Source organism: Pistacia vera, unplaced genomic scaffold (assembly GCF_008641045.1).
Source record: "Pistacia vera cultivar Batoury unplaced genomic scaffold, PisVer_v2 Contig568, whole genome shotgun sequence".
NCBI classification, from domain to species: Eukaryota; Viridiplantae; Streptophyta; class Magnoliopsida; order Sapindales; family Anacardiaceae; genus Pistacia; species Pistacia vera.
In genome coordinates, this window is record NW_022196410.1 from 14110 (window position 1) to 31086 (window position 16977).

The 16977-nt window shown below is 34.9% G+C and overlaps 3 protein-coding genes across 12 annotated transcripts; 2 read left to right on the top strand and 1 right to left on the bottom strand.

Moving 5' to 3' along the window:
* Window positions 1–305: 305 nt before the first annotated feature.
* LOC116108726 (splicing factor U2af large subunit B-like) lies at window positions 306–8518 on the top strand. Of its 8 annotated transcripts, none has more exons than XM_031394952.1 (19): window positions 337–477; window positions 825–976; window positions 1111–1230; window positions 1764–1831; window positions 2108–2240; window positions 2476–2543; window positions 2696–2740; window positions 2859–2918; window positions 3620–3680; window positions 3771–3883; window positions 4096–4211; window positions 4495–4593; window positions 4724–4799; window positions 5101–5189; window positions 5801–5867; window positions 5958–6056; window positions 6361–6442; window positions 7892–7959; window positions 8237–8518. In XM_031394952.1, the coding sequence occupies exons 2-19, from the start codon at window positions 916–918 to the stop codon at window positions 8372–8374; spliced, it is 1563 nt and encodes a 520-aa protein (XP_031250812.1). In that variant the 5' UTR covers window positions 337–477; window positions 825–915; the 3' UTR covers window positions 8375–8518. The 8 variants fall into 8 exon arrangements, with proteins under 8 accessions (XP_031250811.1, XP_031250809.1, XP_031250810.1 ...); XM_031394953.1 differs by having other exon boundaries at window positions 2111–2240; XM_031394954.1 differs by having other exon boundaries at window positions 1767–1831.
* Window positions 8519–9909: 1391 nt separating this feature from the next.
* LOC116108736 (stem-specific protein TSJT1-like) lies at window positions 9910–11058 on the top strand. Its single transcript, XM_031394970.1, has 4 exons — window positions 9910–10219; window positions 10311–10551; window positions 10631–10751; window positions 10835–11058. The coding sequence occupies exons 1-4, from the start codon at window positions 10008–10010 to the stop codon at window positions 11029–11031; spliced, it is 771 nt and encodes a 256-aa protein (XP_031250830.1). The 5' UTR covers window positions 9910–10007; the 3' UTR covers window positions 11032–11058.
* Window positions 11059–11680: 622 nt separating this feature from the next.
* LOC116108740 (trafficking protein particle complex subunit 13) lies at window positions 11681–16739 on the bottom strand. Of its 3 annotated transcripts, none has more exons than XM_031394976.1 (13): window positions 16594–16739; window positions 15998–16305; window positions 15824–15908; window positions 15587–15717; window positions 15400–15502; window positions 15280–15294; window positions 15029–15174; window positions 14668–14863; window positions 14204–14278; window positions 13895–14011; window positions 13723–13767; window positions 12636–12675; window positions 11681–12203 (listed from the first exon to the last, which is right to left on the bottom strand). In XM_031394976.1, exons 2-13 carry the CDS (start codon window positions 16282–16284, stop codon window positions 12157–12159), a joined length of 1287 nt encoding a protein of 428 aa, XP_031250836.1. In that variant the 5' UTR covers window positions 16285–16305; window positions 16594–16739; the 3' UTR covers window positions 11681–12156. The 3 variants fall into 3 exon arrangements, with proteins under 3 accessions (XP_031250836.1, XP_031250834.1, XP_031250835.1); XM_031394974.1 differs by having other exon boundaries at window positions 12577–12675; window positions 16594–16737; XM_031394975.1 differs by having other exon boundaries at window positions 12577–12675; window positions 15998–16313; window positions 16603–16736.
* Between the last annotated feature and the right edge of the window lie 238 nt (window positions 16740–16977).

Genomic DNA, 16977 nt, shown 5'->3' on the forward strand with positions numbered 1-16977 from the left:
CCTCAACTGTTGGATGCCCCTGGTCATTAAAAAAAAAGAAAAAAAAAATTTGTTGTGAGTTGAAATTGGATAAGTTTAATACCTGGAAAAATCATGACATGTAATCCCATAAACACTATTTAGTTATGCATCACAAATTACTCAGCAAGGCATTTTTCGGCCCACAAAAAATGGGCTTTTTTCTACCCACTAAAATTGGGCTTTTTGTCGCCCATAAAAATTGGGCTTGAGCTAGACCTAGTTCGATAAGATTATCAATGGCGGCCCGAAACGAAGTCTCACTACAAACCACAGTTGAATTAAATTTTCAGCGGTACTGAGAAAGCAAAGTAAACAGATTTAACGCATTACATTATACCAGGGATTAATTTTATCGTTCTCATTTTTCAAAATCAGAATTAGGGTTTGGAAATTGAAGCTGAAATGTCCGGTAAAGATAGTCGATATGATGCCAATGGCGAAGACTCGCATCACAAGGTCTCGTTTTCTTTTTCCTTTATTTCGTCAGCTTTTTTTATTGAATTGATGCTCAAAATGCTGTTCTTAATTGTAATTTTTTTAGTAATAAATTTCTTTTATTATAGAATTGGTGGATTAACGTTCAATTCATAATAGAAATCCATCTATGTAAACTGAAAAGTGGAGGTGGACTTAAACTGAATACGATGTTTGGAATGACCTAGAAATGATTTTAATGGGTCAGTTTTGCTATTTGAGGCAACGTGAAATGTAATTAAGAATAATTTGTGAAAGTAGAATGCTGAAAAATGATGTGATAAAGATAGTTTGGACGAACTGACTAATTTGTTAGATTATTTCTGCAGAGTTCTCGGGGGTCAGATTATGAGAGGTCCAGGACTAGAGACCAAGAACGAGATCGTCATCGTAGGGATTATAAGGACAGAAGCATGAGGGATGACAGAGGAAGGGATAAGAATGATGATTATGACCGTCAACGGGGTCGTGATCATGACAGGTTATTTATGTGCTCAGTGCTATGAATGTGTTTTTAATTACCCATTTAGAATATGTGAATCAGTGTACAGGTGTTTATTAATCTAAATATGTTTTTATATTTGTTTTGGTTCTTGAATGTGCTGTTTTTTTCAGATACCGTGACTATGATCGAGACAAAGAAAAGAGGCATAGGCATAGATCACGCTCCCGTTCAAAGGAAACATCAAGGAAGCGATCTGGATCACCCTCTCGGTCCCGTTCTCCTTCAAAAAGGTATGCAATAGCATAGCATATATGAGTGTAGTTTATTCCAGTGAGGAGTTTTTGAGCGGTGTTGAGATGAATCTGAAAGAGCAAACACCTGATTGTGGGCTTGAGTTTTTCTGATAGTATTGTGACTTTTCCTGTGTTCTGCATTATTACAATGTCTATACCAAGCAGCTATCAGTCAAAACAAATTGTAACTTGGGTATAGGGGCCAGACCTGCATTTAGTATCTTTACACTTAGCCAAGTGTTGTAGTGAGAGTGCCCTTGTTCTGTTGTACAGGTTCCCAGTTACCAATTATATTCACTTCATGTTATCATAGAGGATGCATTGCTACATGAACATCTTTAATGTAACATTTTGCATTTATAACATTGCTTTCTTCTTACTCTCATGATTTGTTACTTATCCCCTTGTGTTGCATGCATTTGATGTTTTTTCAATGTTGTCAATTGCTAAAGTTAATATCACGTTTATATCTTGAATTTAAAGTGTTATTTACTTGTCATCATCTTGTTGCATGTATATTCTATCTACAGCAGGCGGAGAAGTGGTTTTGATATGGCACCACCTGTTGCTGCTATGCTGCCTGCTGCTGCTGTTCCAGGTTTGTCTCCATCTTCTTTCCAATGTGCAGAAATAACTTCTTATTGACTGGTGAATTATGCCAGACTATTTCTATCGTTAAAAGAGTTATTTAATTGCAGAAATTGCAATGTTTTCTGTCTTTCATTTTCCTGTACTTACCTGTAGGCTTTTAATGAAATTTATTATTTTTAATATCTTATCTACTGGTTTACTATGGGAACTGAGAACCATTGTTGTGTTGTTTGGCTGTTGTGTGTGTTTGTTTGTTTGTGTTTGTGTTTATCGGTTGGGTAAGAAGGCAATGTTGGGCAACATGTCCCACTGTGCTACCCATGGGCGTGACTACTGTAGATTTTGTGTTCAACGGAGAACCAATGCGTCGATTAGCTGGATCTTGTTCGCCTTCAACCGGCAACAGTTATCATTTGGTAGACTTACACATATTTCCCTAGCATCTGCAGTGATGGAATTCATTTCTTACTTTATTAATTGAGTGGTAATTTTAGGTATGCAATAGGCTTCTCTTTATAGTTTTATGATGAGATAAATAATTCTAGGCTTCTAGTTTGTTGTTCTTTTAGATGTAGTAGCAGCATGCGTGTGTTTATCTCTCAGCTAATTAAGTCATCCTTGTCTTACTCTTTTCATTCTGTTATTATGCAGGGCAACTGCCTGGTGCTCCTCAAACAACTGCAGGAACAGTTCAAAATATGTTACCTTTTGGAACTCAGGTGCATGTTTTTCATATGTAGCTGTTCAGAAATTGTTTCATTCAGTTGATATTTATATATTTATGTTGCAATTATATATATAGGACTTGTGGGATGGGAAAGGGCATATACATATAATGTATGTTTATGCATACTTTTTTCATGTGTTACAGTTGGGAGCTCTTCCTTTGATGCCGATCCAAGCCATGACTCAACAGGTAGATAAAGAATGATTTTATTTCTTTATTTTTTGTGGTTACAACATATTTTCATAAGGATTTGAAATTGTGATGTGTAAATTGATTCAATATGTGTTGTCTTTTTGCCTTGTTACAGGCTACAAGGCATGCTCGCCGGGTATATGTTGGTGGGCTTCCCCCCTTGGCTAATGAACAGGTTTGCTCTCGCTTCTACTTTGCTTGATTCTTGCTGAAAGTATGAAGAGGCTTGTGTTTTTGCAATTGTCAAGTTGAACAACATTGACATGGCATTGGGTTCTTTTTATTATATTGTTATGGATTTATTCATTTTAGACTCTACAAGTCCTTTCTTTTTTATTTTTTATTTGATTTCAGCCATTACATAATCTTACAATCAGGAATATAGATTTTGGTTATAAAGAACTCAGAAAATGATTTTTTATTTTTTTCCTAAATTTACATAGATTTTAGGACTCTATTCAGAATTTCTTTTCAAAAACATTTCAAGCAATCATATTTTTATATCCTTTATTTCCGAAGTGAGGGACTATATCTGAATTCTATTTCAAACAGACTTTTAATTCGAGTGTAAATACGGAAGTGGTCTAATTAGATATTAAGTTGGAAATATAACATCACCCTAGGAGAAACAGGTGGCAAATTGCTTATGTGGGTGGAATTAGTTTTTTCTAAATTTTTACAGCGTAATGTTATTTAACTAGTATGGTGTTAAATAGCAAGATACCTTATTGTCTACCAGTTGAGTTGGGCTGCAAATCATTCCCTTTATAATTTCAAAATGTCACCTCGTATTCTCTGATCAATATGATTACAGATGATTTCTTTTTATACTGTGAAGCATTATGAATGATAGTTTCTTGTGTATGTTTGTAACAGACAATTGCAACATTCTTTAGCCAGGTTATGGCTGCTATTGGGGGAAATTCTGCTGGTCCAGGTGGTCCAACATTCTTTAATTGAGTATGTAAATGTATATCTCATATGTTCTATTTGAACTTGGTGCATAATGTAGTATTTGAACTTGCAGGTGATGCAGTAGTGAATGTTTACATTAATCATGAGAAGAAATTTGCTTTTGTGGAGATGAGAACTGTTGAAGAAGCAAGTAATGCAATGGCATTGGACGGAATTATATTTGAGGCATGCAAGTTTTTTTTTTTTCCTTTATTTATCTTCATTCTTATGAGCAAACTTAAATTATGCCACCTTTCATTTAATTTGTCTATAGTTTTATATCATTCTAAATAATTGCTTGTTTTATTGAATCATATGTGATTTAAGGTATTAGAGGAGATGTGTGATTTGTGGAGGATTGCTAGCCTTATTAGACATGCTTGCTTTGATCTTACCAGGGGGTTGCTGTAAGGGTAAGAAGGCCTACGGATTACAACCCTACATTAGCTGCAGCACTTGGTCCTGGCCAACCAAGTCCTCACCTTAACTTGGCAGCTGTTGGTCTCGCACCAGGGTAAGTTGGCACCATCATTAGTCCAAAGATTGGTCTGAAGGATCTCTTCAATTGTGGTAGCATTAGTATTTTACTAGGATGATGATGCTATAGGTTACAATCAAGTGTTGTAACCCCCAGATTGCAGGACCCGTAATTTTCTTTATTCTTAGTATTTCTTTTTTCACATCAAATTCTTAATATGTTTATTTTATAAATTGATGTACTATTTCATAAATTAATATGCTTTTAAGTTGAAAAATCTTCCTTTCTGTTGGTTAGCTAACTCTTATTTCATTAACAGGGCAATTGGCGGAGCAGAGGGTCCTGATCGTGTCTTTGTGGGTGGATTGCCGTACTATTTTACTGAAGCACAGATAAGAGAGTTGCTCGAGTCCTTTGGGTAGGGGCTCAAAAATATCAGCCATTCTTTCATACTTTTTCCTTGACAGTGGTTTCCTTCCTGATTTTTATGGTCCTACTGCTCGGCCTATGGTATCTAAATTTCTAATGGCACTCCTGACTTATTGCAGGACTCTCCGTGGCTTTGACCTTGTGAAGGATAGAGATACAGGGAACTCTAAAGGATATGGTTTCTGTGTCTATCAGGTAAATTAAGTTGACACTTAAAAACTTTGATCTTCAAGTACCTTTCTTGTGTTTTATGACTAAAGCATGCATTTCTATTTTGAAGAATGCTTTGGTTGCTGAATATGTAGAAAGAGCTTGTCTTTTTTAATCCATGTTTTAGACTACTGTTTATAACCTGGCCTTTTCATTTAATCAGGTTCTGTATACATACTACCATATATTATAGCATATTTCAACAAGAAAGTATTCATACATACAATTACATGACATTTGCCATAATATTTTTGGTAACTGGTCAACTAATGTACAAGCACCTCAGGATCCAACGGTGACGGACATTGCGTGCGCAGCTCTGAATGGCTTGAAAATGGGTGATAAAACTTTAACTGTTCGGCGTGCAACTGCCAGGTTGGTGTTATTTAATAAAATGGTATTGACATGGAAGAAATGACAGTATCTTTTACCAGTAGCGTGACTTTAGATCCCTTGATTCAATTGTTTGGTGTCTTCTTCCCCTTTTGCCCCTCCATTGCTTCCACTTTTATGGTTGTCAATTTGGTGAAGAAAATATTTGCGGGTAAAGAAGGTTCTGTAGGAATGTATATGTGGAAATGAAACTTTTGCTGGGGAAGAAATGTCATAAGAAGTTGAATATTGTCTTGCCAGCATTTGGAAGCAGTTATGGTTAGATATGTTTGACTCCCATAAAATGGAAACTTCTTTTATCTTAATTTCATACAATGTACATGCCAATAATTCGGATTGTGTTTTTGGTCCTATGTTCTTGAACTTCTGATTGAGGGAAATAGAAAAAATAAAGTGACTGTGCATCTGGCTATAAAGCTCAGGTTCTGAGACATTTGGATTTGTTGCATTTTCCGCTATTTTCCCTTTTTAGTGTCACTTTCTTTATTTTGTTATCTGTCTATGTATTAAATGTTAAATTGAATGCATCTCTTAATATTATATTACCATGTATTACACCTGAAACCTTGTGCCAACGTAATGGAATTTTACAGCAGTGGGCAATCTAAGTCAGAACAAGATAATATATTAGCTCAGGCTCAGCAGCACATTGCTATTCAGGTAAACCAAACTTGTGGAGCTCCTCATGTTCATTCCTCCTTTTTCCCTGCTGTTATCCTACATTCTGACATATGTGCATATTGGTTTCAGAAAATGGCCTTGCAAACTGGTGTTATGAATCTTCCTGGAGGGGGGATAGCACCTTCAGCATTTGGAGAAAGTCCAGCTAAAGTATTATGTTTGACTGAGGTATATTTGCCTCTGATATATTATATAACAATCTCTTTTTTTCTTATCTTCATACTTTGATTACTCTGCCATCATACTCTTTCTCTATTTGGGAGAAAAGGAAAAGAATATATTTGAATCACAGGGAAGAATATGATTTTCTTTTCTCTTTTGATCCAAATGCCAGTACATCCTCATAGCAAATAAGAAATTACAGATGTTTTGCTGGTGAAATTGAGATTGACAATGTGGTTCTTTCTTTGAATTTGATGGGTGGAATATAATTGACTGCTGGCTGATTAATGGTGTTATCTTTATGATAAAGGCAATTACTGCTGATGTTCTGGCGGATGATGAAGAGTATGAGGAAGTACTGGAAGACATGAGAGAAGAATGCAGTAAATATGGTATGTAATAATTTAACAAATGATGATATGTTTGTGCAACTAATCTATTTGTAGTTTCATGAGGTAATATGGAACATTGTTAGGTTGATTTATAGTGTCCTTTAAGTTATTAACTGAACTCACTGGGTTTTAAGGGATCCAATATTTTTAATCACTTCTTTTTTTCTTTTTTCTTTTTTTTTAAAATTATTGGAAACAAAAATGTATATTGATACTGAAAGTTAAATTTTACAGTTGTGGACCAGGAAAAAATGCCAGGATCCTTAAAGAAACTCATAAACCCTCTTTAATTTGTGCAATATTAACATCAAAATGAAAGAGAGAGAGATTAGAACAGCCTAGATAGCTCCAAAAACAAAACAAGCACATGTCAGCTCAAAACCCCTAGTCAGTTATGAAAAATGAAGAAGAATGAGTTATCTTGGAAATCTTTTGTAATGGATGCCCAAATAACAGCAGAAAAAAAAAAAAAAGGAAAATGATAGAGTCACCGAAAATACACACCGAATGACGTGGCAAAATCTTGACCATTGATTAATATTAACTGATAATGAATAAACGGTCAGGATTGTGCCACGCCATTCGGTGCGCATCCTTCGGTAACTGTAGCATTATTAAAAAAAAAAACTGATTTTTTCCCTCAAGTACTGATTTCTCCTTTGTTCTCTTCAAAGATTTGGCTATTTATTTCTCTCCAAATCACCCACAGAAGAGTTAGAATCGTAAGTTTTCAGAGTTTTCACCTTTGCTTTACCAAAGGACATTCTCTTGAGTAACGAAGAGCAACCTCTTATAGTACTACACTTTACGCATCAGATATTAAATTTTATAGTATTTTTCCATATTCCATTGCTTGAGGGAAATGCATTTTAAGGCTGTCTGAGAAATTTTATTTTAAGTTTTTTCATTTGACATAGAGCGAAACATGTGGAAACACTATTGCCAGTTGTTGTTACTTTGGGGATTGTGGACCTCTTTAATGGTCAACATGGTTAAATTTGGGAAACTGCAGAAAGATTTTTTAGGCAAAACACAAATATTCTTATATGGGTATTAGTCCACAGGACTAATTATATTTGTAAATCTGTATTCTATTGGCAAAGAGAATGTAATAATTGCTATTTTATCGTTAAAACTGATAAGTAATGCGAATGTAATAATTGCTATTTTATCGTTAAAACTGATAAGTAGTGCATCTTAAGTCTGATTTATTGAGTTTCTATAAAATAAATTTGTCATTGAAATGGATGCTAAATGAATAATGATGCTTTCCAACGCTGTGGCTAATTATAACCTAAAGTTTGGTGCTGTTATTGTGTTACAAATGATAAAATGTTTGCTATATTCTCTCTCAGAACCAATGGACTCTTAGTGGAATGATGTTTATATTGTTATTATAATTATTTAGTAGAAATAGTAAATATTATTTTTCTTGGATCGAATAAACAGGAACCTTGGTGAATGTTGTTATTCCTCGCCCAGATCCAAATGGAGAGCAGTTTCCAGGTGTTGGAAAGGTAATTTATTTTCTTGTGCTCATCTAACATTCAAGTCTTTGGTTGAACCTGATAATGTTGAACGTAGTCCTATATTTCTTGCTTTCTTTCTTCTTCTTCTCTAGTTTGTACCTTTAAAAACGTAACTTGCGCCGTGAGGACTTCATTATTAAACTTAAGAGCGATGATTTTGTTTGGTAATCCCGAAGCTTTATAAAGTGGAAATATGATAATCTGCAGCTCTGCTTGCTTAAAACATGGAATTATTGTAATGAAATGTTATGGTAAAAACTTGCAGGTTTTCTTGGAGTATTATGACATAGCTGGTTGTGCCACTGCAAAAACCGCATTAAATGGGAGGAAATTTGGAGGGAATTTGGTGAAAGCCTACTATTACCCAGAAGACAAATATTTCAATAGAGACTATAGTGCGTGAAATTGGCAAAATTCTATTTTATTTTCAATTTTCATTATTGTTTTATCACAATGTACAGTAATCAGTCTGTCAAGTTGTGTAACATTTTATTTATAAATTTTAACTTACAGACACACTTGTAAGACAAATAGATAGTCAAAATGGGTAATTCGCCTTCTTTTTTCTTTCATTGCTCTTTCTATGGATGGAAGTTTGGTTGTATCACATTCTGAGTAATAAATGGTATAATCCATCTACTTTTCATACGAGCTTCTATCTACAAACATGATCCGATGATTTTAAATTTAAAAAATTACTCGTTAAAATTATTATATCAGTTTATGAGAAATAGTTTTTATATATTATTTTTTATGATCAATTTGTTGTTGAATATCAACTTAATGTTATACATAAAACAAAATTATGCAACTTCATATGTCCATCACTTAGCATTCTCGGTCTAATTGAAACAAGATTTCAATTGGGATTTTCATGTTCAAATTCCAGTACCATTTTGACATGCTTTCTTTGAGGAATTATGCAGTTAAAAGAGAATCCAAAGAAAGTTCAGAAGTTGAGTTAGGCATAGGTATGTAACAAACCCAAGCCCAGGTTTGGTTAATATGAATAGTGGGTTTCTTAAAATTTTGCTTTACAAGTGGGGTACGAATGTATTTGTCCAGGGGGTTATTCGTATTTTTACATGAAATAAGGTAGCTGCATGTATTTTAAGGGTTTTATAGTTTAACATTTTCGAGGGTTTTATGTAATTATATATATGAGGGCTATATATTATTTTACAACTTTTATATGATGTATTGGGGGTAATACTACACCAATAATCTTTTTTTTCACAAACTTTGATGTATCAGTTCACAGTTGATCAATTCGTAATTAATTAGTTGAATATATGCGACGTGAGATCTATTGTGAACTGATCAATTATAAACTATCACATCAGAGTTATGAAAAATGATTATTGGTATAATATTATTCTTTTTAAAGAAAAATATTATCTTATACAGAGAAGACTATAAAATGAATAAAAAAAATAAAGAAAAAACAAAAAAAAAGAAAAAGAAAGAGAGAAATCATAAAGATCAAGAGTATTAGTTATCTTTGTATCCATTTGTATTTATATTTGTAAGATTATCACTTTTTTTTTTTTTTTATTAAATCCCTAATCAGTAACGATGGAGGTGGACACGTAAGGACACTCGGATTCACCCATATCAAACACAGGAATGGTTGTGCTTGTCACCGTCACAACTCTCAACGACTTGACCATTTGTTGTGGATAAGAATTACAGCCTCGGACTTTTATCCCCCATCCAAATAGGCAATTACTAAATAAAAACCATTAAAAAATAATAAAACAAATCTAACGTACCCTACTAATGCCCCTATTTTTTTTTCAACTTCCCGATAACTATTAAATTAATTTTAAGTTAATTACAATCTTGTTAAGTAAAACAAAAAGTGTACTGAGTTTAGGATAAAGTTGCCACGTCGGCCATTCTTTTTCATTATAAAATATTCCACCCTCCACCCAACTTTTTTCATCCCATTTGCTCTGTTTTTCAACTCTGATCATCTTCTTCTCCATTCGTTTGATTCATTTTTTTTACTTTAGTCTTTTCTCAAGAAAGAAACGATGTTGGCAATATTCAACAAAGGCGTGGTGAATCCACCTCAGGAGCTCCATAGTCCTGCTTCTTTGAGTTCATCCAGAAAGCCGAAGCTCCCTGAACAGATTTGCAAAGACTTTGTGCAGTCTCATCCTTCAAACACATGTCTGATCAACTTTGGAAATGATGCTTCCCTTGCTTACGCACCTCTTCAAAATCCTTACTCCACATCACAAAGGTAAATTTCTCTCTTTCTTTTGCTCAACCACAATTTGTTTGTGTTTTTTTTTTTCAAAGATTTGTGACATTTTTGGATACGCAAATTGCAGGTTGTTTTGTGGGATAGATAATATATATTGTATATTCATGGGGAGCTTAAACAACTTGAGCAATCTCAACAAACAGTATGGATTATCAAAAGGGAGCAACGAGGCGATGTTTGTGATTGAAGCATACCGGACACTTCGTGATCGCGGCCCATACCCTGCCCATGAGGTCCTCAAGGATCTTGATGGTAGCTTTGGCTTTGTGGTTTACGATATCAAGGCTGGAAGCATTTTTGCTGCACTGGCAAGTCCTCTTCAAATTAACCTCTAAAATTTTTGCTGCATTTTTGCTAATATTTGATTTGTTGATTTTGGTTGTGCAGGATGCCAATGAAGGGGTGAGACTCTTTTGGGGCATTGCAGGTGATGGGTCAGTTGTCATTTCTGATGATTTGCAAGTCATCAAAGCAAGCTGTGCTAAATCATTTGCACCATTTCCAACTGGTATGTAAAGTTAAACAATCAAAATAATGGGAAATTTTTTTGGGTGAAGTTATTAAATCTGTTAGTGATTAAATTTTTTGCAGGGTGCATGTTCCACAGTGAGCAAGGGCTGATGAGCTTTGAGCATCCAAGGAGTCAGATGAAGCCAATGCCTAGAATTGACAGTGAGGGAGTGATGTGTGGGGCTAATTTCAAGGTTGATGTTCAATCAAGGATGACCACCACCATGCCACGTGTTGGAAGTGAAGCTAACTGGGCATTGTCTGGCTCGCATATCTGAGTTTGAGTCCAAGGAGATCGGAAAAATCCAATCTCATGGCTCTCTCATTCTATGATGCTTTTGTTATTACTATGCTTTGGTTTTAACTTTTGCGGGTCTGTCTGTATACTTTCTGGACTTGGACCTGCAACTTTGTACTGATACCTTAAATCCAAAAATAGTTTGTTTCATATTTATGGTTTAGTAATAAATAAACTGAAGCTTGTCTAGTTCACTTAAAGAATTCAATCCCCTGAGTGTTTCTCACATTTAGTAAAGAAAGTTGGATAAATTTTAACCAACAAATTTCTCACTTTAACATGATTTGAACTTGGACAATAACATGATTCCAATCTCACTTAAAACATTACATTCCAAGTACATACTTAATAATCGAATTTCTAAGAAAACGAGTTTTGGCTCAACAAATTGGGTGGCAAAGTCATTGTGGGAAAGAACATCGAGTCTAATAATTTGTAATCAATAATACTACATATACAAAATCACGATATGACAATTGATTTAGCAACATTTCCCTAATTATCAAATGAAGAGAGAAGTGAATTAACTTACCCATTTTGAAATTATATACAAAATCAACCACGTAATGAATACAAACAACTATTTTGCCATCCTTTTAGATGACACAGAATCAACTAGAGATAACAAATGGTTCACAAAATAATGAAAAATTCAGTAGAATTATTTTATGTAACAATTATTCTCGCGATACATGGATTTTTCCTTCAAAGTATAAAAAATACACTGGAGCTTGTCTAATTAACTTACAAAACTTGTTTACATCTAAGATGTACGGAAACAACTAGTATAAATGATAATCTCAAACGGGGGCAACATTTGAACTTCGCATTTTATCCTTGAATAATCAAAACCATAAGGAATATCATAAAGAAATGAACCTGTCTTGTGGGAGTGGACTTCATGTTAAAGTACAGCATCATGTCATGCTTGCTGATGACTATTAGCTGTCAACATTCAACGAGCTAAAGATGAATTGGACCTTATGGGGCTCAGTATCTGATTCACTAGTACTCTCTGATGAATTATGGTGATGCCCGCTGTGACATTACCGAGTTGACAGAAGTCCCCCCAAACACAAATGATGTTAATTCAGCTTATGCAAACTCAACTGATTGAAACAATCCAGTATATCAATCGAGATCCACGAATATCTGCAACATTTTCAGAAACTCATCAAAATGGTTAATGGAACAAGTATGTTGGGCACCAAAGAATTAAACTGCAAACAGAATTCATTATTTATCAAACAGAAATCAACCATCAACATGAAATAGATAACTTCGATAAGCAGTCTGACAAGCATGATTGAGCAGGCCAACTTGAAATATCAAACACAATCCTCTTATCAGCAGTCTATTTCATCGTTAATAAATGCCAATTTGTATAGCTTGACGCAGGCATAACCAAAATAATTTCTTCTGAGATTCAAAATACTGAATTTAAAATATAGCACTTTAAACAGCTAGTTAGTTGTCTGAGAAAGCAGTGTTAAATAACATTAAAAAGAAAACATAAATCACCAACCTCCAAATCAGGCAATGGGTCATAGGCTTTTTTCTCTATTTTGTCGTACAAGGTAATACCTGTGATTCTTTGAACTCCAAGTTTAGTAGCAATCAGATTCTGCAAAAACAGAGACAGCACCAGTAAATAGCTCAGACAAAAAAAAAAAAAAAAAAAAAAAAAAAAAAAAAAAAAAATCAAATGTGCAGCCATATGGAATTCATTATGGTGCACAATATAAAGGAGGATGGGGTGCACATTACAGTTGTCTCTTATCTCAAACAAAAAGAAAAAAAGTTCTATGAAAAGAATTGGCAACAGTGTCTTTATTATGAGCAAAATAAAGAAAAAATATCCTTCACGCATGTGCTTTTACAATGAGGCTTCCATAATCCCTATTTCCCTATTGTTGTGGGCAAAAGCCATAGCGTATTGGAGAAAGTTGAAAATCCATTTTATATTAGTCAACTTATTGGGGTGCATCAGGCCAATGTCACATAAGATCATAGTCGAATGCATGCGAAGCATCTACTTGAAAATGTAAATTTTACATTCATTCTGTTAATTGTCATTATAGTTATTTTATGTTTTTTGGTCTTCTTCTTCAGTGAAGGTATAATAAATTATGGAGATTTTTAATCAACCAAATTCAGTAATATTCCAACTCTCAAACCCATGACTCAAGCGTATTTACTTGAATATAATAACAATAAGGTAACCAGGAGGTTCGGTAATCAATAGGTGAAGTATTGATGACAGGATGCAATTGTCACGCATATAAGCCAATGTGGTATACTCTAATAACTGCAGAACAATTTGTCTTTTGTGCATCTCTGACTGAGAGTCTGAGATTAAGGTGTGCGGAGATATTTATTAGACCATAGCAAAGGAGCCCGATCATCATAGACCATAGCAAAGGAACCCAAACATCTAACATGGGGAATACTGTTCAGATTCAACCTAACGCTCTGAATCATTTTAAACTTTTCCAGTAGAAGTTTTGAACACCTAAGCAACAACCTTGTTTTATGTTCTAAATTGTTTAATGCTAAAAATCTTAACAATTCAAACAAGATTTTAAGTGGGGAGACGTTTAAAATTTAGACCGAATTCAGTGCCTGAAATAAAAATGGTCAAGAAGGAACAGATAAGAACTATTGTTCATACCAAGTGAAAATCTGCAGAACCAAAAGCCTCCAGCCGAGGTAAGACCTGTAGACAGTCAAATCCATCTATCAGTACCATTACAAAGCAGTAAGCCTATACACATATATCTAATATATGCCCTATTTTTACAGATATATGAAAAAGGAGTTAGGGAACCAATAAAATGCATTACCGTTATCTGCAGCCCATTAATCATAACAACTTTCTCCTCATGTGAATCACTTTGTGACAACCAAACCTCAAAGGGGCCTTGTTCCCTATCCATCTGGTTTGAAAGCTTCAAGTGTAACTGCATGAAACACTGACTGGTTCAGCTTCCAAACTAATTCCAACCAACACAAATTTGTTCACCCACTAACAGTTAAAGAAGGAAAATCAGAAGTGGAAACTACACATGAACTTGAAACTCTTTAACAAATAGATATGTACAAAAGAGGGTACACTATAATTCATAAATAAAATGCTATTAAACTGTATTTACCGAGAAAGGTTTATCTACACTGACAACAGATGGAATCTCCACAACATTCAACTCAATCTCCTTGCTTGTGATAGGCTGTAGAAGGAAGTTTCAAGATAGTGAGTACAAAATCCCCCTAAAAAGCACATGCATGTCGCGTACACAAATAGTTGAAGTGAAAGGTATTCACATGCATGCATGCATCTGTAAAACCCCTATAAATTGTGTAACTGCTGAAATGACAAATAATGTAAGAGAAGGTTTCTGCTAAAACAAACTGTGCTACTTGCTCTCGTAGTTGTAGACCTATGTGTATCAACTTAATCTATCACTTTCACAAGAATTTTTTTCAAGTAAAACAGAAAAGATAGAACAAAGGCAGAAAGAGAGTAAATAAATGATGACTATTTCAGTAAACTGATAGATATGTCAAGACTTTGAAGAATCAAGCTTTCTTGTCTTTGAATATTAAAGAAAGAACTTACAGTGCCAAGAATTTGCTGTGTCTGTAGGCGACCAGGTTCGCCCAAATTTGTACGCCATGTTATTTGAAATTTTCCGAGAACATTACTTCCTTGAACTTTCACAGGTGTAGAGTCATTGGAAATCATTCTTAACCGATAAAGATAGTTGTGAATTCCTCCACCAGATCTGATCAGCACTGGTGGCTTAAATACCTCTCTGTAAACATATAATCATAAATGGAAATGAAAATGGGGATAAATAAGATTTTGAAAATTAACAAAATAAAGAATATTTAAAGAATGAAGAACACTTTCATTGAAAATAAAACAAGAGACACAATCTTTCAATTCAAGATATCCCCAATATAACCTTGTTACATACCTACTTTGAGAATTATTGTTGGAATCAGGTTCATCAGCTTTCAGCATTGTTGCACTCCAATGCTGAGCTGGCTCAAACTCAACTTGGTCCATGTAAAGGTTTGATTTCGTATGATTTTCAATGCAAGCCTCCAAATATGTCATTTCCTGAGATAGAAGATACAACTATCTATAACATAGTTTTCAAAGGCATCACCTCTTACAATGATTTCCAAAATCTTGCACCAGAAAATTTAGTCAATGATAACCTACCTTAACAATGCGGACCTGCATAAAGAGTAGAAATAAGTACTAAATCCGAGATCAAAAACAAATTTGTTTTCAACTCAAACAATTTAAAGTTCCATTACGCATAACACAAATGTCTAATACCTTCGTCCGAACAGAAAGTGGATTTGCAACAATGAACTTGAAAAATTGTGGAAGATATTTTCGCTCTCCATCCCCATCACCATACAATGCGGTGCACACCAGCCTAAAAGGTTAAAAAAAATAAAATAAAATAAAATTGATACCATAGTCACAAAAAATAAAAAATAAACAGATAAAAAGAACCAACGTGTGAGGTCCAAGTTCTTTGACATCATGTTCTACAATGAAATCATATCGTCCTCCTGCACGTATTGATTCAACAGGTGATTTTGATGTATCCAAGAGGAGAATCCTCTGCCTGTCCGTTTGAATTTCTGCCTATTATTAACGAACATGGCCATAATTTGTCAATAGAAGTATGAACTTATTTGATCAAAACATGTTGACTTGAAGTGAAATAATAGAATTTATATAAAGAATTTACCTTAATAATAACGTCTCTAACTTCAAATGTTGAACTGTTGTTAATACTAATATAGCTGCAGAATGTCTCTCCCAAATAAATCGCCCTATCAATACAAATAGAATGATTAAATTTAAGCTTTTTGAAAAAAAAAAAGAAAATTAAAAGTGAGACAGATGTCAGTTAGTGAGGGACCCGAAGGCTTGGGGGAGGACCAGGAGGCCGGAGAGGCCAATAGAATCGGAAGGGTCGTGGAGGAGGAATCTGGAGCGGTAGCTGAGATCGGAGGAGTTGTTGGTGGAGTCCACGTGGCTAGATAAGAGAGGAGGGAGATTGAAGGCGGCGATTGGATCGTCGAAAATGTCCTCGCCGACGAAGAGATCGGCGGGGTCCAAACGAAGTGGAGGTTCCACGTGTAAAGATGGCCTGCATAGCCTCATCACTCTAAAGGCCAGCGAGTGCGTTCCTGGCGTTGAGCTCATCGTTTCTCACTCAATCTCAATCTCACTTTNGGAGAGGCCAATAGAATCGGAAGGGTCGTGGAGGAGGAATCTGGAGCGGTAGCTGAGATCGGAGGAGTTGTTGGTGGAGTCCACGTGGCTAGATAAGAGAGGAGGGAGATTGGAGGCGGCGATTGGGTCGTCGAAAATGTCCTCGCCGACGAAGAGATCGGCGGGGTCCAAACGAAGTGGAGGTTCCACGTGTAAAGATGGCCTGCATAGCCTCATCACTCTAAAGGCCAGCGAGTGCGTTCCTGGCGTTGAGCTCATCGTTTCTCACTCAATCTCAATCTCACTTTCACTTTCAGATTTGAGTTCAACTGAATTTCAAGGATCCCAATTGGCAAACTTGTCCGGCATAAACAAGCTCTTCCAGTTCACAGAAACGCCGTTTCTACTTTCTAACGGCGTTTTTAAGTCTATGGTTTCAGTGTGCACGTATTTAATGTACAATTTTCTTTTTAATAAAAAAACAGGAGACAAAAGTATATAAATTGATTTACGTAAATTTATATTGGATGAAAGAAAAATAAAAAAACCTACTCAATATCTATAAGATTTGAATTAGAAATTTATATTCTTTTCTAATAAAATATATTTTTTTAATAATTGTAAATTTTTCGATAATTAAAATAGAGTATGCGACCTTTTCCCTCCTAAGATTTCCCTTAATGA